Genomic DNA, 27,083 nt, shown 5'->3' on the forward strand with positions numbered 1-27,083 from the left:
CCTATACCTGTGCTCTGTGCACTAAGCCATGCTGCCAAACACCGTGCTAAGCACTAGGGTAAATACAGTGCAATCAGATCAAACACAATCTCTGTGTCAAGCAGGGTTCACAGTTTGAAGAGGAAGGAGAACAATTATTTAATCCCTGTTTCACTGTTAAGGAATCTGAGGCACAAAGAAATTGGGTGGAAATTGGATGACTTGCCCTTGGTTTCACAACAGTCAAGTGGCAGAGCCAGGACTAGAACACGGGTCTCTTGACTTCCAGTCCAGTGCTCTTTTCCCTAGCCCACAAGTAGCTAAAGAGAAAGGAGTTCTGAAAGTTAGAATCCTCCCTCCTCTGGTCATATCATCCCATTAGCCACCTTCAGCACTTCTGTCGGTAGCAGTTCATTTACTTTTCTCACCGTTGGATCAGAGCATTTATTAAGCACTTCCTCATTCTGAGCACTGAACTCAATGCTAGGGTGGCTGCAAATAACCAGTCCCAACTAAATCCCTATTCCCTCAAGGGGTTTCCAATCTAAGTCGCTACCTGTGATGTCTTTTTTTTTCCCTCCTATTTCCACTGTATGTGTGCAGTGTGTGCTCGTGTTTCTTCTTACTTTCACTGTAAGCCCCTTGAGATCTGGGATCCCGTCTACCAACTCTGTTGTATTGTACTCTCCCAAGCGCTTAGTACGGTGCTCCACACGTAGTAAGCACTAAGTAAATACCATCGATTGATTGATTGTAGCCTCCCAAAGACCTAGTACAGTGTTCCTTCCCAGTGAGTGCTCCCACTTAGACTCTGAGCCCCATCTGAGACAGAGTTTGGGTCTGACCTGATTAACTCATATCTACCCCACTGCTTTGAACAGTGCTTGATACACAGTGAGCACTTAGCAAACACCATTAAATAAATGAATAAATACTAATAAGTGAATGAAGCCACAGTTGAGTGGACTGACAAATATGGAGATAAAGAGACTGTGAGCCCACTGTTGGGTAGGGACCATCTCTATATGTTTCCAACTTGTACTTCCCAAGCACTTAGTACAGTGCTCTGCACACAGTAAGTGCTCAATAAATGTGATTGATTGATTGATTGAGGACTCCTGTTCACTAGAGTTCGGTGAGGAATAAACAGCCATACAAAGATAAGCTTGGGTCTGACTCCTGGGGTCCTTTTTCCAGTGTTCCTCTCTGAAACGAAACTGAAACATCTCCTCCAAGAGGCCTTCCCCAATTAAGCCCTCTTTTTCCTGGCTCTCTTTCCCTTCTGCATCATCTATGCACTTGGATCTGTGATCTTTGGACATTTGATATTTGCCCCACCCCCAAACTCACAGCACTTATATACATATCTTTAAATTATACATTACAAATTACTTATACTAATGTCTGCCTCCCCCTCTAGACCGCTGTGAGCAGGGAACGCATCTGCTAATTCTGTTATATTGTACTCTCCCAAGTGCTTAGTACAGTGTTCTGCATATAGTAAGTACTCAATGAATGCCACTTATTGATTGAAAGGAGCCAGTTTGGCCCTCTTCAGTCTGTTCTGCTGTGCAGGAGCTCCATCTCTCTTGAGCACCGCATGACTTAGGACTGACAGATCATGGGATCGATTAAACAAATGGCTGTTTTAGGGAGATTTTTAATGGTATTTGTTAGGTACTTACTATGTGCCGGACACAGTATTAAGCACTGGGGGAGATACAAGCTAATCAAGTTGGACACAGTCCCTGTCCCACATAGGCCTCCCAGTCTTAATCCCTATTTTACAGATGAGGTAACTGAGGACCAGAGAAGTGAAGCAACTTGCCTAAGGTCACACAGCAGACAAGTGGTAGAACTGGGATTAGAACCCGGGTCCTTCAGATTTCCAGGCCTGTGCTCTACCCACTAGACCACACTGCTTCCACTGGTTTGTGGTTAATGGTAGAATGAGACTGCTCCTCCATCGTTCAGAACCCAGAGCAAATCAGACTCCCAGCCAAAAGGTTTGCTTCCCCTCTGCTCTTAAAAACACCTCATTCGCCTTTCCCCCAGGCACCGATTCAAAAAATACACCTAGTACAAAGGAAAGGGAATCGGGGCTTGCTGCCAAGGGAATCCTCCTAATTGGAGATGGGAATTCAGGTTCCCCCTCTGCCTTACCCTCCTCTCAGCCTGTCAGGAGTGTTTGAAGCCATCGGCCCACAGAGGAAATGGAATCGGCCCTCCCCTGAATCAATCGACGCCCCGCACAGCATGCATTTCTCACTTGTACCTGTGACACATTGGAGAACATTTGGAGATTTGTAGGTGATAAAACACTCTGCGCAGAAAGCTAACTGTGGATTTTGGAGAACTTTTCACTTCTTAGGGGGATATTATTAGAGCCATTCTTTATCCTTCGCAATTTGGAATCGGATGGCTTCCAATGACATTTCTTACCGGTTGCCAAGAAGTGGTCTTTGGCAGAGTTCAGTGCTCCTGTATATCCAGAGAGAGCAGGAGAAGCACTAGAAAACAACTCTCTATCAAATTCTACTGCAAGGAAACCAGAATCTTGGGTCAGCATTTTCTGTCAGGCTGCTCTTCCTTATTGACACCGACGGGGAGTCATTTGTTTAGTCAAATGGGTTCTGGTAATTAAGGACCAAGGCCTTGGTGGTCCTTATTTGCTAGATAAAAGATCTGCTGTCAAGGGTGCTCTAGATAACTACATAAATTGCTAGAGAGGTGTGATAGGGCTGCCCTGGTTGAAGTCTGTTTGTATCCACCTTGGGGAAAGAGCAGGGAAGAAATGTGGCCTAGTGGAAAGAGCACGGGCCTGAGAGGTAGGAGACCTGGGTTCTAATCCCAGCTCCACCTCTCATCTGTAGTGTGACCTTGGGGAAGTCACTTCACTTCTCAGTGCTTTGGTTTCCTCCTCTGTAAAATGAGGCTGCCTTACCTGTTCTCCCTCCAGTTAGATTGTGAGCCCCATGTGGGACGAGGACTGTGTCTGGCCTGATTGCCTTAAATTTAGTGTAGTATACTGCTTGTCTCACAGTAAGTGATTATAAAGTACCATTATCATTCTCAGAGCAGTGTACACCGGTGGGAAAGAATACACATGGGAATTGGACATGGTCCAAAGTGCTCAACCCCTTTTCAACTCCGTGGCAAGTATCAAAAAGTCGCATTAGATGAAGACTTTCTCAGGATGTCACTTTCATGAAAGGCTTCTGAATCAGCCTTGCAAGAATGAGGCCAAGCTCCTTTCAAGCTGATGGCACCTAATGGAGATTTGCTAATAAGATTGGATTTTGTGAGTTTTGCATCCTATTAACGCAAGTGCACATCAGACCTGTCTGTCTGCTAGAAAATTGCAAACACAATGGAAAGTCGCTTATGAATATTAATGGGATCGGAAACAATGCGGAGCAAAAATCGTTGATGTGATTCGAAAGCTAAGGTGGGGGTTGGGGGGGAGGGAGAGAGAGACAGAGAGAGAGAGAGAGAGAGAGAGAGAGAGAGAGAGAGTGAGAAGGGAGACTCCGTGTTCCACAGTGACATCCTGCAGCCTTGGACTTTCCCCACTATTCTGTCACTCTGGAGCTCTTAGTAAATTCCGGGTCATGGCTCTTCAAACTGATCTTTTTCCTCAGCCAATTTCAGTAGCCTGCTGCTGCCGCTGAAAGGTGTATAGTGTGAATGTAATTAATGGATATGATTCAGGAGAAGAAGAGCCCCAGGGATCCAGCAGGCTTCATTTCTCACCTCAGACTGCACGGGCAAAGTCCCAGCCCCCAGCACACTAGCTGCTCGCAGACTGGCTGCTCTAAAAGGGCTTGAGGGTCTCCCTGTCCCCTGACCTTCACAGGTGAGGGGTCAGCCTCCAGCCACCCTCGTCCTGGGCTCATCACCACAACTGAGGACTGCCAGGGATAAGTCTGTTTACCCTGCCACCCCCAGGAGCTTGTAAGACCGATAAGCCTAAGCCCCCACCTGCCATGGTCTCTTTTTCATGGACCATTTCTTCTGGGCCACTCTGGAACCTGCCAGATCATTGGGCACCCTCGGTGCCAAGAAATGAGGCTGGAGGGCAACTCCAGAGCGATTCCTGCCTGAGGACCCAAGGGACCGACCACAGATACGCCAAGGTTGTGTGTGTCATGGAATTCTGGACTGCAGCCCAAGAGGTTTATTGGCAATTAAGCTCACTGACCTCCTGTCTTCAAGACTCAAAATACCACTTCTAGTGGTGTTTCTTGGGATTCCCCCTCCTCCTCCCCTCCAGGAACCCAAATGGAAGAAAAGGACCAGGATGGGGTGAGGGTGAGAGGGAGAGGAAAATCCCAGTCTCCCATTGGTCTTCATCCTGTTTAGTACTTCCCACTGTTTCTTCCTCACTCTTCCTGTCTCTCCCTTGGCAAAAAGATCAGCAGAACCACAAGGTCTCAACCAGCCTGGTTAGGCCAGACGGATCAGGGGACTGCTGTTAAGGAACCGCTGGGAATTGATGTTAAGGAAAACCAAGGAAGCAGGCCGTAGAGGGCGATTCTTTGTTTTCCAGCCTCTGGATTGGCTTTTTGACTGAGGACCCGTTCTCCAGAGCAATTCCAGCCAGGAGTCCCGAAGGACCGACTGCGGATACTCCGAAGTTGAATGTGCTTTGGAATTCTGGACTCCAGAGGAGCAGAATGGCATACGGAATAGAGAATGAGTCTGGGAGTCAGAAGGCCATGGGTTCTAATCTTGGCTCCACCACTTGTTTGCTGTGTGACCTTGGGCAAGTTACTCTACTTCTCTGGAGATCAAGACTGTAAGCACCATGTGGGACAGGGACTGTGTCCAACCCAATTTGCTTGTATCCTTACAGTGCCTTGCACATAGTAAGTGCTTAACAAATACTAAAGTTATTATTATTAGAGATTCCTTGGCTTCACTAGGCACCAACTGGGCTCACAGTCTCCCCATTTTCATGGCCCAAAACACCATCATCCTACTGTTGTTTCATGGAGTTGCATTTCAAGAGTCATTTCCCACCGTACCTCGAGGAGACTGAGCCTTTGTCAAAGCAATTCTTCTTCTCTCTCTCCAACTCCTCCCCTGTTGGCCAGCAGAAGTGGAAAGAGAGGCTTAGCAGACCCTGGTCCCCTGACCCCAGCCCCTGCAGGAGGGAGGACAAGAAAGAGTCAATCCCACCAAGCCCCACAGACCACTGGGCTTGTTTGTATTGTATTTGTGGGATAATTACTAAAAGCACAGATCATTTTTATTAGCCAGGCTGTCTGCATTAAAATGATAGATATTTTTTATTAAAAACATCCAAGGGAGCTGCCTTAGCAGCAGGAGAAAGATCATTTTCCATTTAGTTTAAGAGCAGATGGTTACAGAAATGTTAAATGTAAATATATTAAAGCAAAGCCATCCCAACTAATAGTTGGGTAAACAGGAGCAGAGATTTCCCTGCCTGGTTCTAGCCTCCTGCTTTTCTGGGTCTCTGGGCCTTCCTGTTAAGCTTTGGTCCTGCAGCAGAGGGCTTCATTCTTCTCAAGGAAACAATTGAGAATCAGCATGGCCAATGGATAGAGCAGGGGTCTGGGAATCCCGGATCTGCCAATGGCTTGCTTTATGACTTTGGGCACTTAACTCAGTTTCCTCAGCTGTAAAATGGGGTCTCTCCTACTTAGACTGTGAGCTCCATGCGGGATGGGGACTGTGTCTGACCTAATTAACTTACCCCAATGCTTAGAACACATAGCTAGCTGCTTAACAACTACCATTAAAAAAACAATAATTAGCTGAAAGCTATCTACGAGAATCCAGATTCCCAGAAAAGGGAATGAGGTCTCCATTCTTCCCAGAACCTCCAGTCACCAGTCCCCCCCAGAACTGTCTAAAGGGAGGTACCAGGGGGTAGGGGGACCCAGTCCAAGTGTAAACTCAACACTGAGATCCATGATACAGGCACAGTCCAAGCCTTCAGGGAATCTCAAGTCTCTAATTGTAATCATAATAATAATAATAGTATTTGCTGTGTTGATTTGGTGGAAGCACTGTATTAAGCACTGAGGTAGATACGAGATAAACAGATAGTCCACAGCCTGTCCCACATGGGGCTCACCATCTAATGGGGAGAAAGAACAGGTATTTTCATTCCCATTTTACAGATGAAGAAAGTGAGGCCCAAGGTTGTTAAGTGACTTGCCCAAGGTCATGCAGCTGGAAAACAGAGGAGCTAGGATTAATAATAATAATAATAATGGCATTTATTGAGTGCTTACTATGTGCAAAGCACTGTTCAAAGCACTGGGGAGGTTACAAGGTGCTCAGGTTGTCCCACAGGGGACTCACAATGTTAATCCCCATTTTCCAGATGAGGTAACTGAGGCCCAGAGAAGTTAAGTGACTTGCCCAAAGTCACACAGCTGACAATTAGCAGAGCCGGGATTTAAACCCATGACCTCTGACTCCAAAGCCCGGGCTCTTTCCACTGAGCCAGGGTCTCCTGCCTCCCAGGCCTGTTCTCCTTCCACCAGCTTCCGATTCATTTTTTATCATGTCACTCCTTCCCCCTTTTCTGGTTTCAATGCCCAGCTGCTGACTGGGGTTGGATGAATTCCAGGGGCACACAAGGAACCTCAGTCCCCCGCACCTCATCTCAGTTGCTGAGGTTCTTCAGGCTTTTGAGCTGGAACGGCATCTTACCTAACTTGAGCATCTGTGGTCTGTGTCTGTCCTGGGCCCCTTGGGTCTTTGACTTCTTTTCCACATCCCTGGACCCCAGAGCAGCACCACCATCGGGCAGGGCACTCGAGACAGCTGGAGAGGTAGGTGGCAGAGGGGGCAGGTGAGGGTACAGCGGGAGCAGTGGGCAGATCAGGACTATGAGGAACAAGAGCATCCCTCTCTCTCTCTCTCCTTCCCTATTCCTCTCCTGGGGAGAGTCACTCATTCATTCATTCAATCATATTTATTGAGCGCTTACTGTGTGCAGAGCACTGTACTAAGTGCTTGGAAAGTACAAGTTGGCAACATATAGAGCCAGTCCCTACCCAACAGTAGGCTCACAGTCTAGAAGGGGAGGACAGATGACAAAACATATTAACAAAATCAAATAAATAGAATAAATATGTACAAGTACAATAAATAGAGTAATAAATACGTACAAACATATATACATATATACGGGTGCTGTGGGGAGGGGAAGGAGGTAAGGCAGGGGGGATGGAGAGGGGGAACATATAGAGCCGGTCCCTACCCAACAGTAGGCTCACAGTCTAGAAGGAGAGGACAGACAACAAAAAATATTAACAAAATAAAATAAATCGAATAAATACGTACAGGTAAAATAAATACGGTAATAAATACGTACAAACATATATACATATATACAGGTGCTGTGGGGAGGGGAAGGAGATAAGGCGAGGGGGGGAAGGGAAGGGAAAACATATGGAGCCGGTCCCTACCCAACAGTAGGCTGACAGTCCAGAAGGGGAGGACAGACAACAAAACAAATTAACAAAATAAAATAAATAGAACAGTAAATATGTAATATATGATTGAATGAGTGAGAGTCCACAACAGTTCCACCCTGAGGCCCTAGGTCTGCTACTTGCATCTGGTCTAAACCCATCTCCTCTGACCTCTTGGCCAAACCACCCTCTCCTTTCTTATCTGCCGCTAACGCGCTCAACCTAGCATACCAGAAAGACTCAGAAATTGGCCTTTTAAACCCCAAATGCTTGGTCCCTTTCCTGGACTTCTCGCCAGTGGGCAGATATCCTACATAGAGCAAGGATGTGCCAGTTGGTCCTGAGCACTGGCAGGGGAAGCAATGTCCAGTCTCGGGCCTGGGATTACTGCCCAGCTGCCTTTTTATCAGAAGGGGAGTAAGGAACTGCTGCTCTCCCTCCCTCTCAAAGAGCCCCAACCAAGAATTCTCACTCCGTTCAAGTTCACCAAGTCCGAAGGACAGGATCAAGAAACCACAACTATTCCCACCGCTTGAGGACCTGGGTTCCACAGGGGGCCACTGGGACCGAATGCCCGGGCCCTGCTCCCTCCTCCCCGGACTCCCAGCTCTGCGGAACTCAGTGCTACTGTGTGAGTCTATAGAGCGGGGAGAGATCACTTTCCAAGCCACTGACTGCAGAGAAAAACTAAGTTCTCATCATTCATTTTGACAAGGCAGCATGTTCTCTGTATGCAGGCGAACTGTACCACAGCTGATGCCGATGCTGATGTTGCTACTGCTGGCACCAAGCGGCTCCCCCTTCTTCCCTCCGTCACCCTTCATACCTGCCTGTCAGCACCGGCAGGGGCACCAAGCTTGTAATAGAAAAGTTCCAAGCTTGTACTTCTCGAAGCCGGGCACACTGTCCTCTAATCAGCACGTTTTTTCTGGCAGAGCTCCAGGGTAAACCAGCCGGTTTGGCTTCTTCCAGCTCCGGTCCTCATCGCAGTCTTCCACTGGCAGGAGTGGCTCTGGCTGCTTTCATGGCTGGGAGGTCTCCTGGGAGAAGTCATCGCGTGGTGGGGAGAGACCAGGGCTTGGTGTTTATATCTCTCCGTTCTGACTTGGGTGTCTCTTCTCTCTCCCTTTGAATGCCCTCCAACTGCATAATAACAACAAGCTCATTGTGGGCAGGGAACGTATCCACCAACTCTGTTGTTTTGTACTCTCCCAAGTGCTTAGTACGGTGCTCTGCACACAGTAAGTCCAGAGCAGCATGGCTCAGTGGAAAGAGCCCAGGCTTGAGAGTCAGAGGTCATGGGTTTTAATCCTGGGCTCCGCCACTTGTCAGCTGTGGGACTTTGGGCAAGTCACTTAACCTCTCTGTGCCTCAGTTACCTCATCTGTAAAATGGGGATTAAGACCGTGAGCCCTGTGTGGGACAACTTGATTACCTTGTATCCCCCCCAGTGCTTAGAACATCGCTTTGCACATAGTAAGCGCTTAACGAATTCCAAAATTATTACTCAAGTGCTTAGGACAGTGCTCTGCACACAGTAAGTGCTCAATAAATACGATTGAATGAATGGTCAATGAATACTGAGTGATGGTGATGATAGTAATAATAACAATAATTATGGCATTTGTTAAGTGCTTACTACATGCCAAGCACTGTGCTCAGCACTGTGGTAGATACCAGATAATTAGGTTGGACACGGTCCCCATCCCATATGAAATACACAATCTAATGGGGAAAGAGAACAGGTATTGAATCCCCATTTTGCAGATGAGGAAACTGAAGCACAGAGAAGTTAAGGGGCAGAGTCCCTTTACCACAGGCAAGAGTGGAGCCAGGATTAGGACCCAGGTTCCCCTGTCTCCCAGATCCATGCTTTTTCCACTGGGCTGCACTGCACGCTAGCTGGTTTCCATATGTAGAAGCACAAGAGGTAATCTTCTTCACCTTCAACACGACTGACAGCATTCACTGACACTGTGTGTGGAAAATTGGGCTGGGCACTTGGAAGGTAGGAAAGAAGTAGGAGATATCAGGCTCAAACTATCATATGTGAATCAGGAAAAGAGGACAAGCCAAGGAACGACAAGGTATTATGAGCTAGTATCAGGCTGGGATGAAGGATTTTGCTCAACTGGAAGTGGGAGAGTCCGACAGGCAAATTGGAAAGAAACAGAAGCTGTGCTACTCCGTGTTGAGCCCCTAATCTCTCCCCTTCTCTGGGAAACATGTGCTTCAAGATAAGTCCCTGGGGAATAACTCGTAACCCCAGCTGATTAAAAGGCCCCCATCTGGGAGTTCGGAGACACTTCAGAATGATTTTCCCATTACCTTCCTCTCCCCAGAAAACGTCACTGGGCCAGGCTTCTCTGTCCCAGAGCTGGGGAAACCTCAGGAGCTGCCAGCCACCGGCCCTTGTCCACACAGAAGCAGGTTTACAAATAGCACAAAAAGAAGAGAAGCTTTGGGCTCTGTCAGTGAAGCTTTTGGAACTGAAGTCATTTTCAACCCTGGACGGCAGACATCACCAAAGTTTTCCATAAATGCAAGGGGAAAGGTAGGAAGGAGGTGGCTGAAGTCTATGTCCCAGAGTCCATGCCCAGTGGGTGGAAATAGGGATTGTGGGGGGAAGGAGGGAGTTACTATGGCAACAACTTGGCCGATGCCAGGGTAGCCGGGGAAGGCAGCCCTCGGGACCAAGCTTCTGGCCTGACCTGTGCTGGTGTCAGCTTCCAGCTGCCTCCAGTGTAAGAAGCCACAGAGGGGATGACTGAAAGCTTTAATAACCTCCAGTAATGGATACAATTACAGCAGCTAATGGTCCCATTAAGAATGAATGAATAAGAAAGTAGACCTGTGGTTGTTGGGTTGCAAATGGCAGCCAAACCCTGCTCTTGGGGCAGCCCTACTGAGGCCACGTTGGTCACGGAAGGCCCTCCCCTTCCACCTGAAGGGGTTTCCCTGCCTGCTCCCCAGTTAGACAATTCAAGCACGCAGGCTTCCCTGTCAGCTGGACCGCGGTCAACTAACTGATGTCAGGAGCCATTATTGTTGACTTACGAGCATGGCCTTACACCACAAACACTTGTTTGTGCTTGTTGCAATTACACCTCAGCCACCTCTGTGGTGAGGTTGGGCGCAGGGCTTCCTCCTGAGGGACCTCCCGGCTGTCATGGCCACCGCAGCCCGATGGAAAGAGCTCTGCTCTCCCCAGAGTGTTCCCTGGTGCCCATCAGCCAGGACTAGTCGCTAGGCCTCAAGAGAAAAGGAAAAAGGGCAGGAGAACGATCCCCCCCGCCCAAACTCCAACCCTGCCATGTGATGCTCTCTGCTGTTGGAGGGAGGCAAGCAGAGACTCCTGGAAGCTCTTTGTCCCCCTCCCCAAACTGGGAGAGCCTCTTCTCCACCTCCAGCCAACCTGGGAGTGGGAGGTGACCCAGATGGGAGGACTCTTCCTCACGGGCTGAGGGGAGGGAGCCCTGCTTACAGATGCTTTGTGAATGGGGCCGGGCCTGGTGTCAGGAAGAAATGAGGGGCTTTGTGGTAACTCCCCGCAGAACCCCTTTCCTGGGGCCAAGTAGGTATTTGCGATTGTGCTGCTCTATGCCCTCACAGAGGGGCTGCCCCATTTCAGTTTAGCATAAGGCATGCCCCGCCTAAGGGAAGGGAAGAAATGGAAAGCAGAATTTTGCTGCCCTCAAAATTGAGTGCTCTGTGCTCAGGCCTAGTCCTCTGGTGCAGAAATACATCCTTCCTGAGAAACCCTCCCCTCTCTAAAGCTGACCTGACTTCTGGCACCCACCCACTTATCTGGAGGCTTCCCTCTTCCTTACCATCCCCCCATGAAATCCTGTGGGAGGGAGGGGGGGATAGAAGGAGGCGGGAATTCTCTTCTAGACTGTTCCCAAAGTTAGTGAGCCTCTTATGGTCTGAAGGGCTTTCTAGAACAGGCTATTTTTCTGGGCTCATATTGAGAAAGATCTGTCTTTGTCCAAGTCTTCTGGATCGGTGTGCCACAAGAACCTCACTGGAATGAACCAATGAAAATCTATATAGACTATTCCCCTGGCTAGTGAATGAATGACTGAAAGGCCAGAGTAGGCAGGAAGGTGAATGAGTGACTACGAAGATCCAGAAATGAATGACTGTCCCTAGGCAGACTCAGCATTTGGGGAGAGTTCCCCCAGCTCTTCAGCATTGCCCCCTCCTGGCTTCCAACCATCAAAAGTTACTGACCTATTGTCTACGTGAGGCAGGACTTCAGTAAGCATGTGGCAGGCTCAGAACAGCTCTCTGCATTGGAATGAATGCTTTCAAGTTGAAAAGGTCCTTGACCCTAGTTGATTTTCCCAGACTCAGGATGGATATCCCAGTTCTCTAAGAGTGGGGAGCCCCCAAAGTCCCATGGAGGATCCGTGTGGCTTTGTGGATAGAGTGCCAGCCTGGGATTCAGCGGACCAGGGTTCTAATCCTGGCTCTTCTACTTGCCTCCTGTGTGATCTTGGGCAAGTCAATTCACTTCTCTGTGTCTCAGTTTTCTCACCTATAAAATGGGGGTTAAATATCTGTTCTCCCATCTCCTTAGACTGTGAGCCCCATATAGGACACAAGACTGCATCCAACCTGATTGATATGTATCTACCCTGAGCTTGTGCTTGGCACATATTAAATTTAGGAAATACCATAAATATTATTATTATTGTTATTATTGTTATTATCATGTTCTGAACCCCAAGAAAGTCCTGGTAGGGAAAGGGGAGACTCTGATAAAAAAAAGTAACATCGGGGCCCAAAATGGCTATTTGCCATCTCTGGACTCCTAAATACAGCTCATCTCACTGGCATCTCTAAATAGGAGATAGTTGAGTGACTTTTCCCCCCACTTGACTGAAACCAGACATGCAACATAGATATTCTATAACTCCCACCACATCTCAACCGATGCCCATTCAAGCTATAACTCATTGAACTGGGTTCCTAAGAGCAGTAAAAAACTCCTTGAACCCAGTCAATAGCTAAGTCAACAGTCAATTTGTTAAGAATTCTAACCTCTAATCACTTAACCCGGGTTATTAACTGTGGCAGGGACCAGATTGCAAGAGGATAATTGCCGATATAAATAGTGGCCATGCAGCAGTGGGGATGAAACTGTGGGCATGAGCCTATGCATAGGCAAGGGTGTAAAGATCTGCCGCTGGGGCTAATTCAGAGCCTGGATCCATCCCGCCAGTGGTGTGGATTCTTGTTGTTTCAGATATCCCTTCTTCATGCGTCACTTTAGACCAGGGACTGATTTTCCAGCATAGCCTATTGGACTGAGAGTCATGGGGCCCCAGGTTCTAGTCCTGGCTCTGCCACTTGTCTGTTGTGTGGCCTTGGGCAAATCACTTAACCTCTTTGGACCTCAATTTTCTCATCTATAAAATGGAGATAAGATAACTTATCTCCCTCCCTCAGACTGTGAGCTTTCAGAGGGTCAGAGACTGTGTCAGCTCTAACTGTATTATATCTACCCTAGCACTTGGCCCTTAGGAAGCATTCAATAAATATGTCATCATCATCATCAGAGGTAAGTATCCCTCATTACAGATAAAGAAACTGAGGGTTGGAGGGGCACTTGGAGATTCAGTAAAGGGGCTGGGAGGCAAATGTTGTTGTTATTATGGTGTTGAGAAGCAGCATGGCTTAGTGGCTAGAGGAGAGGCCTGGTATTCATAAGCACCTGGATTCTAATCCTGTATCTGCCACATATCTCTGTGACCTTGGGCAAGTCATTTCACTTCCCTGGGCCTCAGTTACCTCATCTGTAAGAATGAGGATCGAGAGTGTGAGCCCCATGTGGAACAGGGACTGTATCCAACCTGCTAGGCTTGTATGTACTCCAGTGCTTAGAACAGTGCTTGGAATATAATAAGCACTCAACAAGTATCATAATAATAATAATTATTATTTGTTAAGTGCTTAATCTATGTCAAGCACTGTTCTAAGTGCTGGGGTAGGGGCAAGTTAATTGGGTTGGATGCAGCCACTATGCCACAGGGGGCTTCACAGTCTAAATAGGAGTCTAGTCTGTGAACTGCCAGACCAGGCTGTCTGTGGGCTAGAGCTGATGTTCTTTGTGAACTATTTATTCCTTCCAAGGCTTATGGAGAAGGGGGTCTTTCTTTGCTCCAATCTTGGAATGGTTTCTCTTCCCTGGAAAGGAGAGCTGCCAGCTCTCCAATGGGCTGATTGAAAAGCCAAGAGATTTTCTGTGACTTCTACAAGTTCTTCAGTCTCCTTGCCCATAACCAGAGAGTGATAAACCTTGTATAGGAAGAAAGCAGAAGAGTGAGAGACACAGAACTGTCTGTAGGGTTAGAGACAACAGAAGAGAAAGCCAGATTCTCTGTTCTACCTGCAAACCCTTGTTGAAACAGCATGGAGGGCTGCTCTCACAGTGCCCCTCTAAGCTAAACTCAGAATTTTCTATGGCGATTTTGCCGCCATTATCCTAAGCAGGTCAGGTCAAATTCCTGCTTCCACCTTTCCCCGACTCCACCTCTAGCAAACCCTCCCACCTCCCCGCCGCCCTTCTCTTTCTCCTCTTCTGCCCTTCCAATCCCCGCAGGCTTCCTAGTGGCTCTGGCAATCGCACCAGGTCCAGGCACTTCTTAGGCCAATTCCAAAGCCCCTCCCAGAGCCTGGTCCCCATCATACCAGGGCTGAGCCTGGTGCATAATAATAATTGTAATGACTGTGGTATTTGTTAAGCACTTACTATATGCCAAGCACTGTACTAAGCGCTGAGGTTGATCCAAGATCATCAGGTCCTGCATGGGGCTCACAGTGTACTTAGGAGGGAGAACAGGTATTGAAGCCCCATTTTGCAGGTGAGGGACTGAGGCTCAAAGAAGTTAAGTGACTTGCCCAAGATCACGCAATAGGTAAGTGGCAGAGCTGGAATTAGAACTCAGGTTTCTGATACCTAGGTCTGCACTCTATCCATTGGGCCACGCTGTTTCTCTGGGTGCATCCCCAGAAAAAGCAGCCCTTGATGCCTGGTACTCTACTGTGCATGTCCTGGGCTGGGCTCCAACCCAGCAGGTTCTGGGATGCTTCTGGGCTGCCCTGCAGAGCTGAGTGTACCAGAGGACACAGGTCCAGGTCGATGAGGGCTTGTCAACTGGTCTCTTCCCCAGCCTTATCCCTCAGGGTCTCCAGCAGGCACTCCTACCTCCAGAAAGGGGATTAATCTTCCCTTTTTCATGGGAGGCAGATGAGAAGCAGCGTGGCTTAGTGGAAAGAGCATGACATGGGAGTCAGAGGTTGTGGGTTCTAATCCCAGCTCTGCCTCTTGTCAGCTGTGTGACTTTAGGCAAGGAACTTAACTTCTCTGTGCCTCGGTTACCTCATCTGTAAAATGAGGATTAAGACTGTAAGCACCACATGGGACAACCTGATTACCTTGTATCTACCCCAGCACTTAGAACAGTGCTTGGCACATAGTAAGCGCTTAACAAATACCATCATTTTTATTATTATTATTAGCCTCTGCTTCTCCCGAGACACTTAAGCTTCATTGCCTCAAAAATAGAACCCTCAGCTCCTCAGGAACCCGAGCCAGGTGCCAGGGGGCAAAAAGGTTTCTGCCCTCTCGGTGCTGAGTGACTGACTGGCCCAGGAAGAAGCTTCAGCATATCCAGGTTTGAGAAGAGCTCCAGGCCCCATGGGTGCATTGGCCATCTCCCATGGGGATTTTCTCTCTGGCTCAATGGCACAGTGAGGGGACGTGGCACAGATGATGCCAGGCTGAGGAACAGTCCCTGTTTCCTTTCTGGGATCTGGAATTCAGGGGTCCCATCATGGCCTCTGTCTCGCTGCCTCTGACTTTTGACTAGAACTATGAGCTCATTATGGGCAGGGAATGTGTCTACCAACTCTTTTATATAATAATAACAATGGCATTTATTAAGTGCTTACTATGTGCAAAGCACTGTTCTAAGCACTGGAGAGGTTACAAGGTGATCAGGTTGTCCCATGTGGGGCTTACAGTCTTAATCCCCATTTTACAGATGAGGTAACTGAGGAACTTGCCCAAAGTCACACAGCTGACAATTGCTGGAGCCAGGATTTGAACCCATGACCTCTGACTCCAAAGCCCGTGCTCTGTCCACTGAGCCACGCTGCTTCAGCTTAGTACAGCACTCTGAACACAGTTAAGCACTCAATAAATGTGATCACTTGATTGATTGATTTGACTAGATGTTATCAGAGCTGCTGGGCCAGAGTGAGTGGTGCAGGGAGGCCAGAGGCCCTAGGAGCTGATGTTTGTGCAATATTTTCCTACATCAGCAGCGTCGAGCCTAGGTCTGCTGAGGTGCAGAGTCTGCTGTGTGATCTGGGTGGCTACTGCTGTTGTTTAACTCCCAGAAATAAAGGCAGGAATGGTCCACTCTGCCCAGGACCAACCGGTTACCATAGCAACCATTAAGAAGAAGCAAAGATCCCGCTGAGATTGTTGAAAGGAGCACAGCACAGTTTATGAGCCCTAGTTTCTCAAACACTCCCTAAGACCCATAAGACATTAGTCTCTAGACTGTGAGCTCCTTCTGGGAAGGGAACATGTCTACCAACTGTATTGTATTGCACCCTCCTATGTGCTTAGTACAGTGCTCTGCACACATTAAGTGCTCAGTAAATACCACTGATTGATCAATTAGTCCCCTGCTAGCTCCACCCCATCTCCAATCCATGGAGATGAGACAAAGTAAATTGCCTGAGAATCAATTTATCCAAGTTTGCTCTGTGCCAACCAACTGTCTGTGGATGGGGACAGTAGAGACATTCCACGCTGCCTCTGAGATGCCTGTAACCCCAGGCCCGGGCTAATCCACGTGGGGTGAAATAGCAAACATTTCTCCTGGTTGGAGCTGGGGGTTTCTTAAGCCTTAAGGGCAAGTCCTAAGGGCACGAGAAGCAGCGTGGCTTAGTGGAAAGAGCCCGGGCTTGGGAGTCAGAGGTCGTGGGTTCTAATCCCGACTCTGCCACTTGTCTGCTATGTGACCTTGGGCAAGTCACTTAACTTCTCTGTGCCTCAGTTGCCTCATATACAAAATGGAGATGAAGACTGTGAGTCCCTTGTGGGACAACCTGATTACCTTGTATCTACCCCAGCATTTAGAACAGTGCTTGGCACATAGTAAGCATTTGACAAATACCAACATTATTATTATTATTATTAAGTCAGATGCTTACCTACCATCTGTGACTGGGGGTCCCTTTTGCAAAGAAAAGGATGGCACTCGTTATGACACCACTAACTCAGCTAAAGAGTGTGGTTGGGGGCTGGGGGGAAGGGAGAGGGGTGTGTGTGTGGTGGGTGGGGAGCCTCATACACAATGATAACCCTGCACTCAAGTTCTTTGTTTGACCCTGATGTATATACTGCCAAAATGAGCGTTTAATAGCGAGAATGAAAAACACGCAGCTACTACCATTCATTGGGTTGGGATAACAGTTAGAGTGTTGATGGGATAAATAGGCAAAGGAAAAGGTCAACTCACTGATAGTAGTAGTTGTAGTGGTAGTAGTAGTAGTAGTAGTAGTAGTAGTAGTAGTAGTAGTAGTAGTAGCAGTGACATGATTGAGCTCCTACTGTGTGCAATGCACTATACTAAGCAATAACAAGTGCCACAATCCCTACCTACAAAGAGTTTACACACTAACCAATTTGGGTTGGCCTTAGAGAAGCAGCGTGGCTCAGTGGAAAAGAGCACGGGGTTTGGAGTCAGAGGTCATGGGTTCAAATCCCGGCTCCGCCAATTGTCAGCTGTGTGACTTTGGGCAAGTCGCTTAACTTCTCTGTGCCTCAGTTCCCTCATCTGTAAAATGGGGTTAAGACTGTGAGCCCCCCGTGGGACAACCTGATCACCTTGTAACCTTCCCAGCGCTTAGAATAGTGCTTTGCACATAGTAAGCACTTAATAAATGCCATTATTATTATTATTATTATTATTATTATCCCATTTCACCACACATAGAATCTCCAGCCTGGCAGCAAAGAGAACCTAGGTGTCATGTGACCCAGGTCATATGACCCTGTCCATTCTTAGTCCCAGGCATCCCAGAAGCACAGTTGAGTCCACAGGAAGGGAATGATGAGGCTCTTTCCCCTTCACATCTAAGCATCAAGAAAAAATGCATTTCTTGTGTGCCCAAGTTGGGGAGTTTAGGGGCAGCTCAAGGCCTGGACCAAACCAAAGGAAATTGCTACCCATTCATTTTCTGGGGTGCTGTTGCACACTGTAGAAATTAGGGGGTAGGGGACTAGCTCCCCATTCATTTCTGCGTGGCTTAGTGGAAAGACCACGAGCTTTGGAGTCAGAGGTCAAGAGTTCAAATTCTGGCTCCACCAATTGTCAGCTCTGGGACTTTGGACAAGCCACTTCACTTCTCTGTGCCTCAGTTACCTCATCTGTAAAATGGGAATTAAGACTGTGAGCCCCCCATGGGACAACCTCATCACCCTGTAATCTCCCCAGTGCTTAGAACAGTGCTTTGCACATAGTAAGCACTTAATAAATGCTATTATTATTATTATTATTATTATTATTATTATAAGAGCGGATGAGGAGAACTCTCAACCCAGGCCATTAGGATCAGCCTAATTGCCAGTCCCTTTACCCCCAACTATATTGTAAGCTCCTTGAGGGCAGGGCTTGTGTCTAGCAACTCTGCTGCACTGAGTTTAGTTCAGTGTGTGGACATAGTAAGTGCTCAAAAAATACCACTGATTGATTAATGCGGGTTGGCCTCTGGACATTTTTTTTACTGATCCATCCTTGTCACATCTTGTCTCTTCATCGCCTATGGGTGGATCCACAGCTGTCTCCGAATGCTGGTCAATTTGAAGGGGGAGGGAGTTCTAGGAATGTGGGGAATTGGGAGGAATGGAGAAGGGGAAAACAGGAGAAGCAGCATGGCGTAGTAGCTAGAGCAGGGGCCTGGGAATCAGAAGGACCTGGTTTCTAATCCTGGCTCTGTCACTTGTCTGCTGTATGACCTTGGGCAAGTCACCTCACCTCATTTCATCTGTAAAGTAGGGATTAAGACTGTGAGCCCCTGGTGGGACATGGATTGTGTCCAACCTGATTAGCTTGTGTCTACCCCAGTGGAACCAACGGGGGGGCTCTGCCCTAGAGGGTATGAGGAAGGGTCTTAGGGGATGTGGAACCAATCCATTAGCTGGCTATTTATTCTGCTCTAGGTCCTGGTACTGCCAACTTGTACTGCCTGGTACTGCCTGAGATTGATTTGCGCTAGCCCTTTGCATAGTAACAACTTACAGAAGCACCGTGGCTCAGTGGATAGAGCCTGGGCTTGGGAGTCAGAGGTCATGGGTTCTAATCCCAGCTCCGCCACTTGTCAGCTGTGTGACTTTGTGCAAGTCACTTAGCTTCTCTGGGCTTCAGTTACCTCATCTGTCAAATGGGGATTAAGACTGTGAGCCCCACGTGGGACAACCTGATCACCTTGTATCCCCCCCAATGCTTAGAACAGTGCTTCACACATAATAAGTGCTTAACAAATACCATTATTATTATTCCCAGAATCCTCCACCATCTGCCTGGGGCCTTCCCTTCCCATTTCCTGCTGTGCTATCACCCAAGGGAACTAGCTCCCCATTCATTTCTCTGGGTGCTGATGCACATACATGGTAACATTCAGGGTTACATCCCAGGGCTCAGTGTGCGGTAGAGATGGAGGTGGGCATGTTAAAGCCCCAGCAGCTCTGCCTCTATTTCATGCACTGCAAGCCTCTGAAGCAGCGGCCAGTGAGGAGGGTCAGAGAGCCCCTGGACCCAATCCAACTAGGCCAGGCTCCTTTGAGACCCAGCCCCAGAGGGTGCTACGCTCCCACTCATCACACCCCCACCTCACTTTTGCTCACTTAGGTATGATTTCCTTGGTTCCATCCTTTAGCGTTGACCTAGGAAGGAGCCCATGCAGAAGCCTGAGAAACAGCGTGGCCTAGTAGAAAGAGCACAGGCCTGGGAAGCAGAGGACCTGAATTCTAATTCCAGCTCTGTCACTTGTCTGCTCTGTGACCTTGGGCAAGTCACTTCACTTCTCTGTGCCTCAGTGACCTCATCTGTAAGATGAGAATTAAGACTGTGTGGTCTATGTGGGACAGGGACTGTGTCCAACCTGATTAGCTTGTATCTAATAATAATGATGGCATTTGTTAAGCACTTACTATGTGTCAAGCACTGTTCTAAGTGCTGGGCACTGTTCTAATCTAGTCCACTATTTTGTACAGTGTCTAGCACATAGTAAGCACTTAACAAATACCATTAAAGAAAAAGAAACCTGGTCCCTGATGAAAGAAAAGAGGCTATGAGAGGGATGTTAGGGGCGAGGGGGCAGCATTAATCAACTTTCTGGGACAATGGACTTAATTCCCTAACCTCCTGGTCTGCCTCTCTTTCTTGCCTCTTCATTGTTTTTCTTGCATTGTTTTTTCTGCTAGCCTCTCTCTTGTTCTAGCATCTCTCTCTTCTTTCTCTCCCTCTCTCTCTTTCTCTCTCAGTCCCTTCCTTATCTGAGTTCTGCGTGCCACCAAAATGCTCTCTTTGCTCTTTTGTCTGAGTCACTAATCTGTGCTATAAATCCCGGGGTTTATCTTGCCGTATGAGCTCACAGAGAGCAGGAATGCAGGAGACAGTGAGAGCCACAGAGGCCAGGAACTCTAAAGGATTTAAAGAGAAATGGAACTGAGGAGCCTTGAGTGCTGAGCCAAGAAGGAGGCTCTAAGTTTGGGGCATTTATTTGGAGTTTTTGGTCATGTGATAATGGGGCTGGCCAACATCGTACCAGAAGATGAGTCTGACAGAGGAAGTGCCTTTTCCAGAGCCACTTTAATCAGTCAATAGTAATAATAATGATAATGATAGTAATAATAAGACCAATGAGGTATACTATTATTATCATTATTACTATTAATAATAATTATATTTGTTAAGTGCTTACTATGTGCCAAGCACTGTTCTAAGCACAGGAGTAGATATCAGATTATCATTTCGGACACAATCCCTGCCCCACATGGGGCTCACATTCTAGGGAGGAGGGAGTAGGATTGAATTCCCATTTTACAGATGAGGAAACTGAGGCATAGAGGAGTTAAGTGACTTGCTCAAGGTCACACAACAGACAAGTGGAGGTCTGCCAGGCAACGGGGAGGACAGGAAGAGGCCCTGCTGTGGAGAAGCTACTGGGTCTGTGGGACCTCAGAGTGAGTCAATGCTGGACTGGGTTTGGTCAGACCTACCTGGGCCTTGACCTCCTGCAGCATACCGACTGTCTTTTCTCTCTCTCTTTCCTTAGACTCAAATCCAGACCCTGAGGAGTCACCTCAACAGGCTGGGGTCATCTGGAGGATGACGGGAGGGCTCTTCAGCATGACCCGGGGGGCCGTGGGGGCCACTCTGGGAGGCGTCGCCTGGGTCGGAAGCAAGAGCCTGGAACTCACCAGATCGGCGGTGACCTCGGTCCCAGCCGCAGGGGTGGGGCTGGTGAAAGGCAGCGTCTCCGCCGTAAGCAACACCATGGGAGCCGTTGGCTCAGCCGTGGCTGGCAAGGTTCCCTTCGCCGCCAAGAAGAAAGACAAATCTGACTAAACTGGGTAGCCACCTCCTTTCAGCTGGAGGCCGGACCAGACTGCCACCTCCCCAATTCCCATCCACCCCCTGGCAGTCTCCTGGGGGTCAGGCCAAGCTCCCCTTGGGTCCTGCCCACCGTGACCCAGCTCTCTGCTTACCACCACCACCACCCTTTCCATCTCCCAGCTAACCTGGGCCTGGGCCTCTGCCCTTGGACATCTCCACACTGCTGCCTCTTTCTCTCAAAACATGCATCAGACAACACCTACATGTGATAACCGGAGCGGTCTTCCGGGGAAGATAAAAAAAAAGAACATTCACTAAGTGATTATCCCCCCGGGCCCCGTGTTCCCTGCCCTGCCATGGGCCTGCTGACCTTGTCACATGATTGGTTGGAAGATGAGGCCCCAAGCACTCAAGTCAGCCAGCACTCAGTCAGTACCAAGGATGAGGATGAGGATGAGGATGTGCCAGCTAGTCTCCCAAGTGTTCAGGGGGAGGCAAAAACTTCTTCAAAATGGGGGTCACAAGGAGGTTGGTTTTTCACTCCCATTCTCCTTATTCTAAGCCTGGAAGGAAGTGTGCCTGCTACCTTCCTGGCTTAAAATTGTTTATCCTCCCTTGGAGCAACACGATCAAAAGTGATCATAGCCCTGGACCTGCTACCCAGCCCCTTTGGCCCTCTGGATTTGGGTGAGCCACTGGGGGTTGGGAGGGGGTGGACGTGTGTGGGGAGTTGGGGCTTGGTTGATATAAAACTAAGAGCCCATTGGGGTTTTGGGATGTGTGAGAACCAGCCCCATTTTTTGCAGAAGTTGGTGGTAGAGGAAAGCTGGGGCAGAGACAGGAAGGAGAAACCTTCTAAAGTCTTTCCACAGAGTGATAGCAAAGGGCAGAGCTCTACAGCATTCCTTCCGAGGGGCCATGGGGAGTTGAGGCTACCCTCTTCTAGCCTGAGTTCAAAGTGGACTGTGGAGTCTGTCCCCTAAAAACTGGGGGTAGGCCCTGGGAGGAGCCAAGAGTATGGCTGTGATCCATCGCCTGTGGTTTGGGGAAAGACATGGACCTGTCACTGGGCCTTCGCGAGAACGCGCAATTGCCGAGCCGAGTGACCAAAAGTCTTCGAGTGTCTGGGGCCATGGCTGACCCTTGAGAATTGGGGGGAAGAGTTTTCTGATCCCCTGGGGGCCAGGGGCAGTGTAGAATTCCCACCTGTGCGTTCTTCCCCAGCACGTAGTACAGTGGTCTGCACACTTAATATTGCTCCTACTTTGACACTATCAATAGATCTGGACTCTGGCAGCATCTGAACATGTTTAGTCACCCTGATATATTTATCAAGATTCTAAGACTCCTCCACCAACATTCAGCTGGTTTTATCAGATTTGCAGCTGCTGACTTCCCATCTCAAATGGGGTAAAGCAGAGCTGTGTATTCTCTGTAGGGGAGCTTGAGGATACAACAAAGGATCTGAAAGTTGGTGTTAAAATGCACTTCTGGTTCTCCAGGAAACCCTTTCAACACAACAAGCTAAGAGCATCCTCGAAAGTCCTTGAATCCACATTCCAGAGCTTCTCTAAATTGATAACTGTAGTCTGGAAGTGAATTTCCGTGAAGACCTGCCAGTGATCTTAAACTACTTTGTCAAACAAGCTATGAGTAAGTCTGAAGAAGACCAAAGTTAGCTTCCACTGAAGAATCCTGATTAACCAAAAGATTTCCATTTACAATCCCAGGATGAATGTTGGCATTAAATTCTGCTACCTAGGCGATACAATGTCTAAATGCATTGATCAATCAGTCCATCAATTAATCAATGGTATTTACTGAGCACTGTACTAAGCACTTGGTAGAGTGCAATGCAACAGAGTTGTCAGACACATTTCCTGTCCAAAAGGGCAGTCTAGCAGGGGGAACAGACATTAATATACAGAAATAAATTACGGATATGTACATAAATGCTGTGGGTCCACAGATCATTGAAGAAGTAGGAAACCAAGTTGAAAGAGCTAGTATGCCCTCTGGGTATTGGACAGACTGTGGCACCAATGTGGGCCCAAGCTTCAGACCAAACTGAAGGCCTTTGGAAGAGCATGCTAAGGGGTTGTGAGACCACAGATATCTCATCCATCTTCTTGAGTAGTTTCATCACCATTATCAACCCTCAACATCGAATGATGATCAAAACAAATCCTGCAACACTGTGCTTTTTCCACTATTTAAGCAATGCTCACTCCAATGTAGCTTTACTGAGTAGGAGAGGAGAGGAAACTCAGTGACTCAGTAGGACACTGAAGTAGCTCCTGTATGGTCAGCTGAAGTAAGGAGAGGAAGAACAAAGAGGGCAGATGATGCAATTTATGGATACAGAGAAAGGCAACCTCAAATAACACAGAAAGACAGAGACTGCTAGGAGATAGCAACAGACAGAACCAACTGGCTTGCAGAAATAAGGGAAATTCATTTTGAGCAGAGGCTTCTGGGAAGATTGTAAGACTCGGGAGCAGAATCATAGATAGTGCTGGACACCTCACGTAGTAAGAGAGGATTATCTTATCTGTTTTGAGCAGTATGAAAGATTGTTTTGGCTGCCCTTTGATTATTTTCAGCCACACCAGCCCAGTTAGGTAAAGGCCTCACTGTCAGGCTTAGAGCAAGAGGGACTGTTTGAAGATTCAAAACCATGTCCTCTAGACATGATTACAGTCCTCTAGCCTGTAAGCTCACTGTGGACAGGGAACATGTCTACTAACTCTGTTATATTATACTCTCCCAAGCACTTAGTACAGTTATTGCTGTATTGTATTGTATGCTTATTACACACAAAAACTCTCAGTAAAAACCACTAATTGATGTAGTAACACTCTGGGTGGTGTGAGCAGGCCATGGTTGGTGTGATTATTGTGTTGTGTCTACCACTGTCCCTTCCCACCACAAGTCAGGTCCCTGGGTAATGAGTAGGACTGACAATAGCCTGTATTTATGAGGCAGGCTGGCTTTAAGGCACTTACTTTGGAAAAATGGCTCAGGTCTTTTTCCTCAGACAACCAAGTTATTTTCTCCTTGATCATCCCCAACATGTGAGTGTTGAGTCCTCCTTAGGCCCAGAACTGCAACCCAGCCTCCGTGGTCAAGTTGGGCCCCACTCCTACTGGATCCTGGCCTTTTTACAACCAGAAGAGACCTAAAGCCATGCCACTGTGTATCAAGTGAATCCTCTTTTCACATTAGTAATGACCAGTACACCGCGGTCACCCATTGTTTAGGGTCGCTCAGAGCTGGGCCCTACCACCCTTCAGAGATTAAGGACAGGATAATGCATCAAATATGCCCTCAGAGCAGGCACCAAAACCGGCTTCTATTCTGCTACCTAAGTGGCCCACGGGGGCCAATCTCCTGGCTGGGGGTTGAGGAAGGTCAGTGGTCCAGATGGGAAGAGAAACTCTTTGTTTCCTTTACTGTATTATTTGGTTCCTCCCTACCTCGGGGCCAGAGACTTCAGAATGAGGAGTTTCTCATTGCTCCCCTCAATCCTCAGATTGTGATTATTGTATTGTGTCTACCACTGTCCCTTCGCACCACCAGCCAGGTCCCTGGGAAATGAGTAGGACTGACAATAGCCTGTGTTTATGGGGCAGGCTGGCTTTGAGGCACCTACTCTGGAAAAATGGATGGGCAGGTTGGGATGGGCATTCCTCGGTCACAGGCCTTCGGAAAATGTTTCCCTATGGTTGGCACTGCCAGTCCTTCCCGGTTCCCCCTGGATTATCTTTTCTCTGCTTTAGCTCCCACCAACCCCAGGGACCACCAGAGAGGGAGATCCCCTGGCAATAGTTGAGGGGAGAGGATGGGGGGAGGACTTTGGCCCCCAGACACATGAAATGGCCTCTTGCCCTTTCCCCAGTGAGTTCAGGAGGTTTCCCCAAATTCCCCGTTCGAGTGTAAGGATGTGGAGGGTACGGACTGTATCTTTAAATTATTTTACCCAGCACAGTGCTCTGCACAAAGTAGGTACTCAGTAGATACTCTTGATGATAAAAGGAGTTGTGATTTTTTGCTGTGCTCAGCCCAGCAAGGGGAGTGATGGTGAGAAATCTGGGCATGGTCCATGTCTCTGAAATGGAAAGAAATATTTGTGTTCGTTATGGTTTTTTGCATCTCCGTGATTTTGATGACAATAAAGTTTGAAGATAACCACCAGGGGGCCATATGCTCTGCTAGAGTCAAGAAGATGAACTTTAAAATGCACAATGAAGATTGATGAATTAAGTCCTCTCTTCTCCTGCATAAGAATAACCACTGAAGTCATTAGATAGCAATGCTTCCCAGATGGGAATTCTGGAAATGAGATGTGTGGAGTCATGGGTTTTCTAGCAACAAATTCCCCCCACTGAGCTCCCCCTGATGCAGACACTAAGACCTGAAAGTTACCCCCAACCCCAAGTACACCCCATTTAGCTCTCCTAATCCTTCCTCTCCAACAGGAAGCAGTGTGGCCTAATGGAATGAGTGTGGGCCTGGGAGTCAAAGGACTGGGTTCTAACCCCGGCTCCACATACTTGCTGTGTGACCTTGGGTAAGTCACTTAACTTCTCTGAGCCTCAGTTCCCTCGTCTGCAAAATGGTGATTCAATCAATCAATCAATCAATCGTATTTATTGAGCACTTACTGTGTGCAGAGCACTGTACTAAGCGCTTGGGAAGTACAAGTTGGCAACATATAGAGACAGTCCCTACCCAACAGTGGGCTCACAGTCTAGAAGGGGGAGACAGAGAACAAAACCAAACATATTAACAAAATAAAATAAATAGAATAGATATGTACAAGTAAAATAAATAAATAGAGTAATAAATATGTACAAACATGGACATCTATACAGGTGCTGTGGGGAAGGGAAGGGGGTAAGACGGAGGGGATGGAGAGGGGGACGAGGGGGAAAGGAAGGAGGGGGCTCAGTCTGGGAAGGCCTCCTGGAGGAGGTGAGCTCTCAGTAGAGCCTTGAAGGGAGGAAGAGAGCTAGCTTGGCGGATGGGCAGAGGGAGGGCATTCCAGGCCCGGGGGATGACGTGGGCCGGGGGTCGACGGCGGGACAGGCGAGAACGAGGCACGGTGAGGAGATTAGCGGCAGAGGAGCGGAGGGTGCGGACTGGGCTGGAGAAGGAGAGAAGGGAGGTGAGGTAGGAGGGGGCGAGGTGATGGACAGCCTTGAAGCCCAGGGTGAGGAGTTTCTGCCTGATGCGCAGATTGATTGGTAGCCACTGGAGATTTTTGAGGAGGGGAGCAACCTGCCCATAGCATTTCTGGACAAAGACAATCCGGGCAGCAGCATGAAGTATGGATTGAAGTGGGGAGAGACACGAGGATGGGAGATCAGAGAGAAGGCTGATGCAGTAGTCCAGACGGGATAGGATGAGAGCTTGAACGAGCAGGGTAGCAGTTTGGATGGAGAGGAAAGGGCGGATCTTGGCAATGTTGCGGAGCTGAGACCGGCAGGTTTTGTTGACGGCTTGGATGTGAGGGGTGAATGAGAGAGCGGAGTCGAGGATGACACCAAGTTTGTGGGCTTGTGAGATGGGAAGGATGGTAGTGCCGTCAACAGTGATGGGAAAGTCAGATTCGATATCTGTTTTTCCTCCTGTTAAGGCTGTGAGACCCATGTGGGACCAGATTATCTTGTATCTACCCCAGTGCTTAATACAGTCCTTGACACATCGTAACCGCTTAACAAATACTACCATTACTATAATTACTGTAATTAACTGCAGAACAGGTGTGTCACTCCTGGGGCTGGAGTCTAACAAACCTGCATCAGCATCCCTCTTCTGTAACCTCTAACCCACTCCCCAGAATTCTCCAAGATCTCCTCTCTCTCCAACCCACTCCCTGTGTCACTCTCATCTCTCTCACTGTCGACCCTTTTCTTATGCCCTGCCTTCTGCCTAGAATGCCCTCCTCCTTCGTAACCAGCAGACCACCACTCTCCCCATCTTCAGCTCGCTAAAATTAAATTTC

The 27,083-nt window shown here is 48.2% G+C and overlaps 1 protein-coding gene across 1 annotated transcript in view; it reads left to right on the plus strand.

The window, feature by feature from the left end:
• Positions 1 to 25,264, plus strand: part of LOC119943319 (transmembrane protein 263-like) — a 395,918-nt gene extending 370,654 nt beyond the window's left edge. The window contains exon 3 of the mRNA XM_038764218.1: positions 20,796 to 25,264. Coding sequence (XP_038620146.1) covers positions 20,796 to 21,088 — 293 coding nt within the window. The 3' untranslated portion in view covers positions 21,089 to 25,264. The remainder of the gene's footprint in view (positions 1 to 20,795) is intronic.
• Positions 25,265 to 27,083: the final 1,819 nt, after the last annotated feature.

The sequence above is a fragment of the Tachyglossus aculeatus genome, chromosome 22 (genome assembly GCF_015852505.1).
Source record: "Tachyglossus aculeatus isolate mTacAcu1 chromosome 22, mTacAcu1.pri, whole genome shotgun sequence".
NCBI lineage: Eukaryota > Metazoa > Chordata > Mammalia > Monotremata > Tachyglossidae > Tachyglossus > Tachyglossus aculeatus.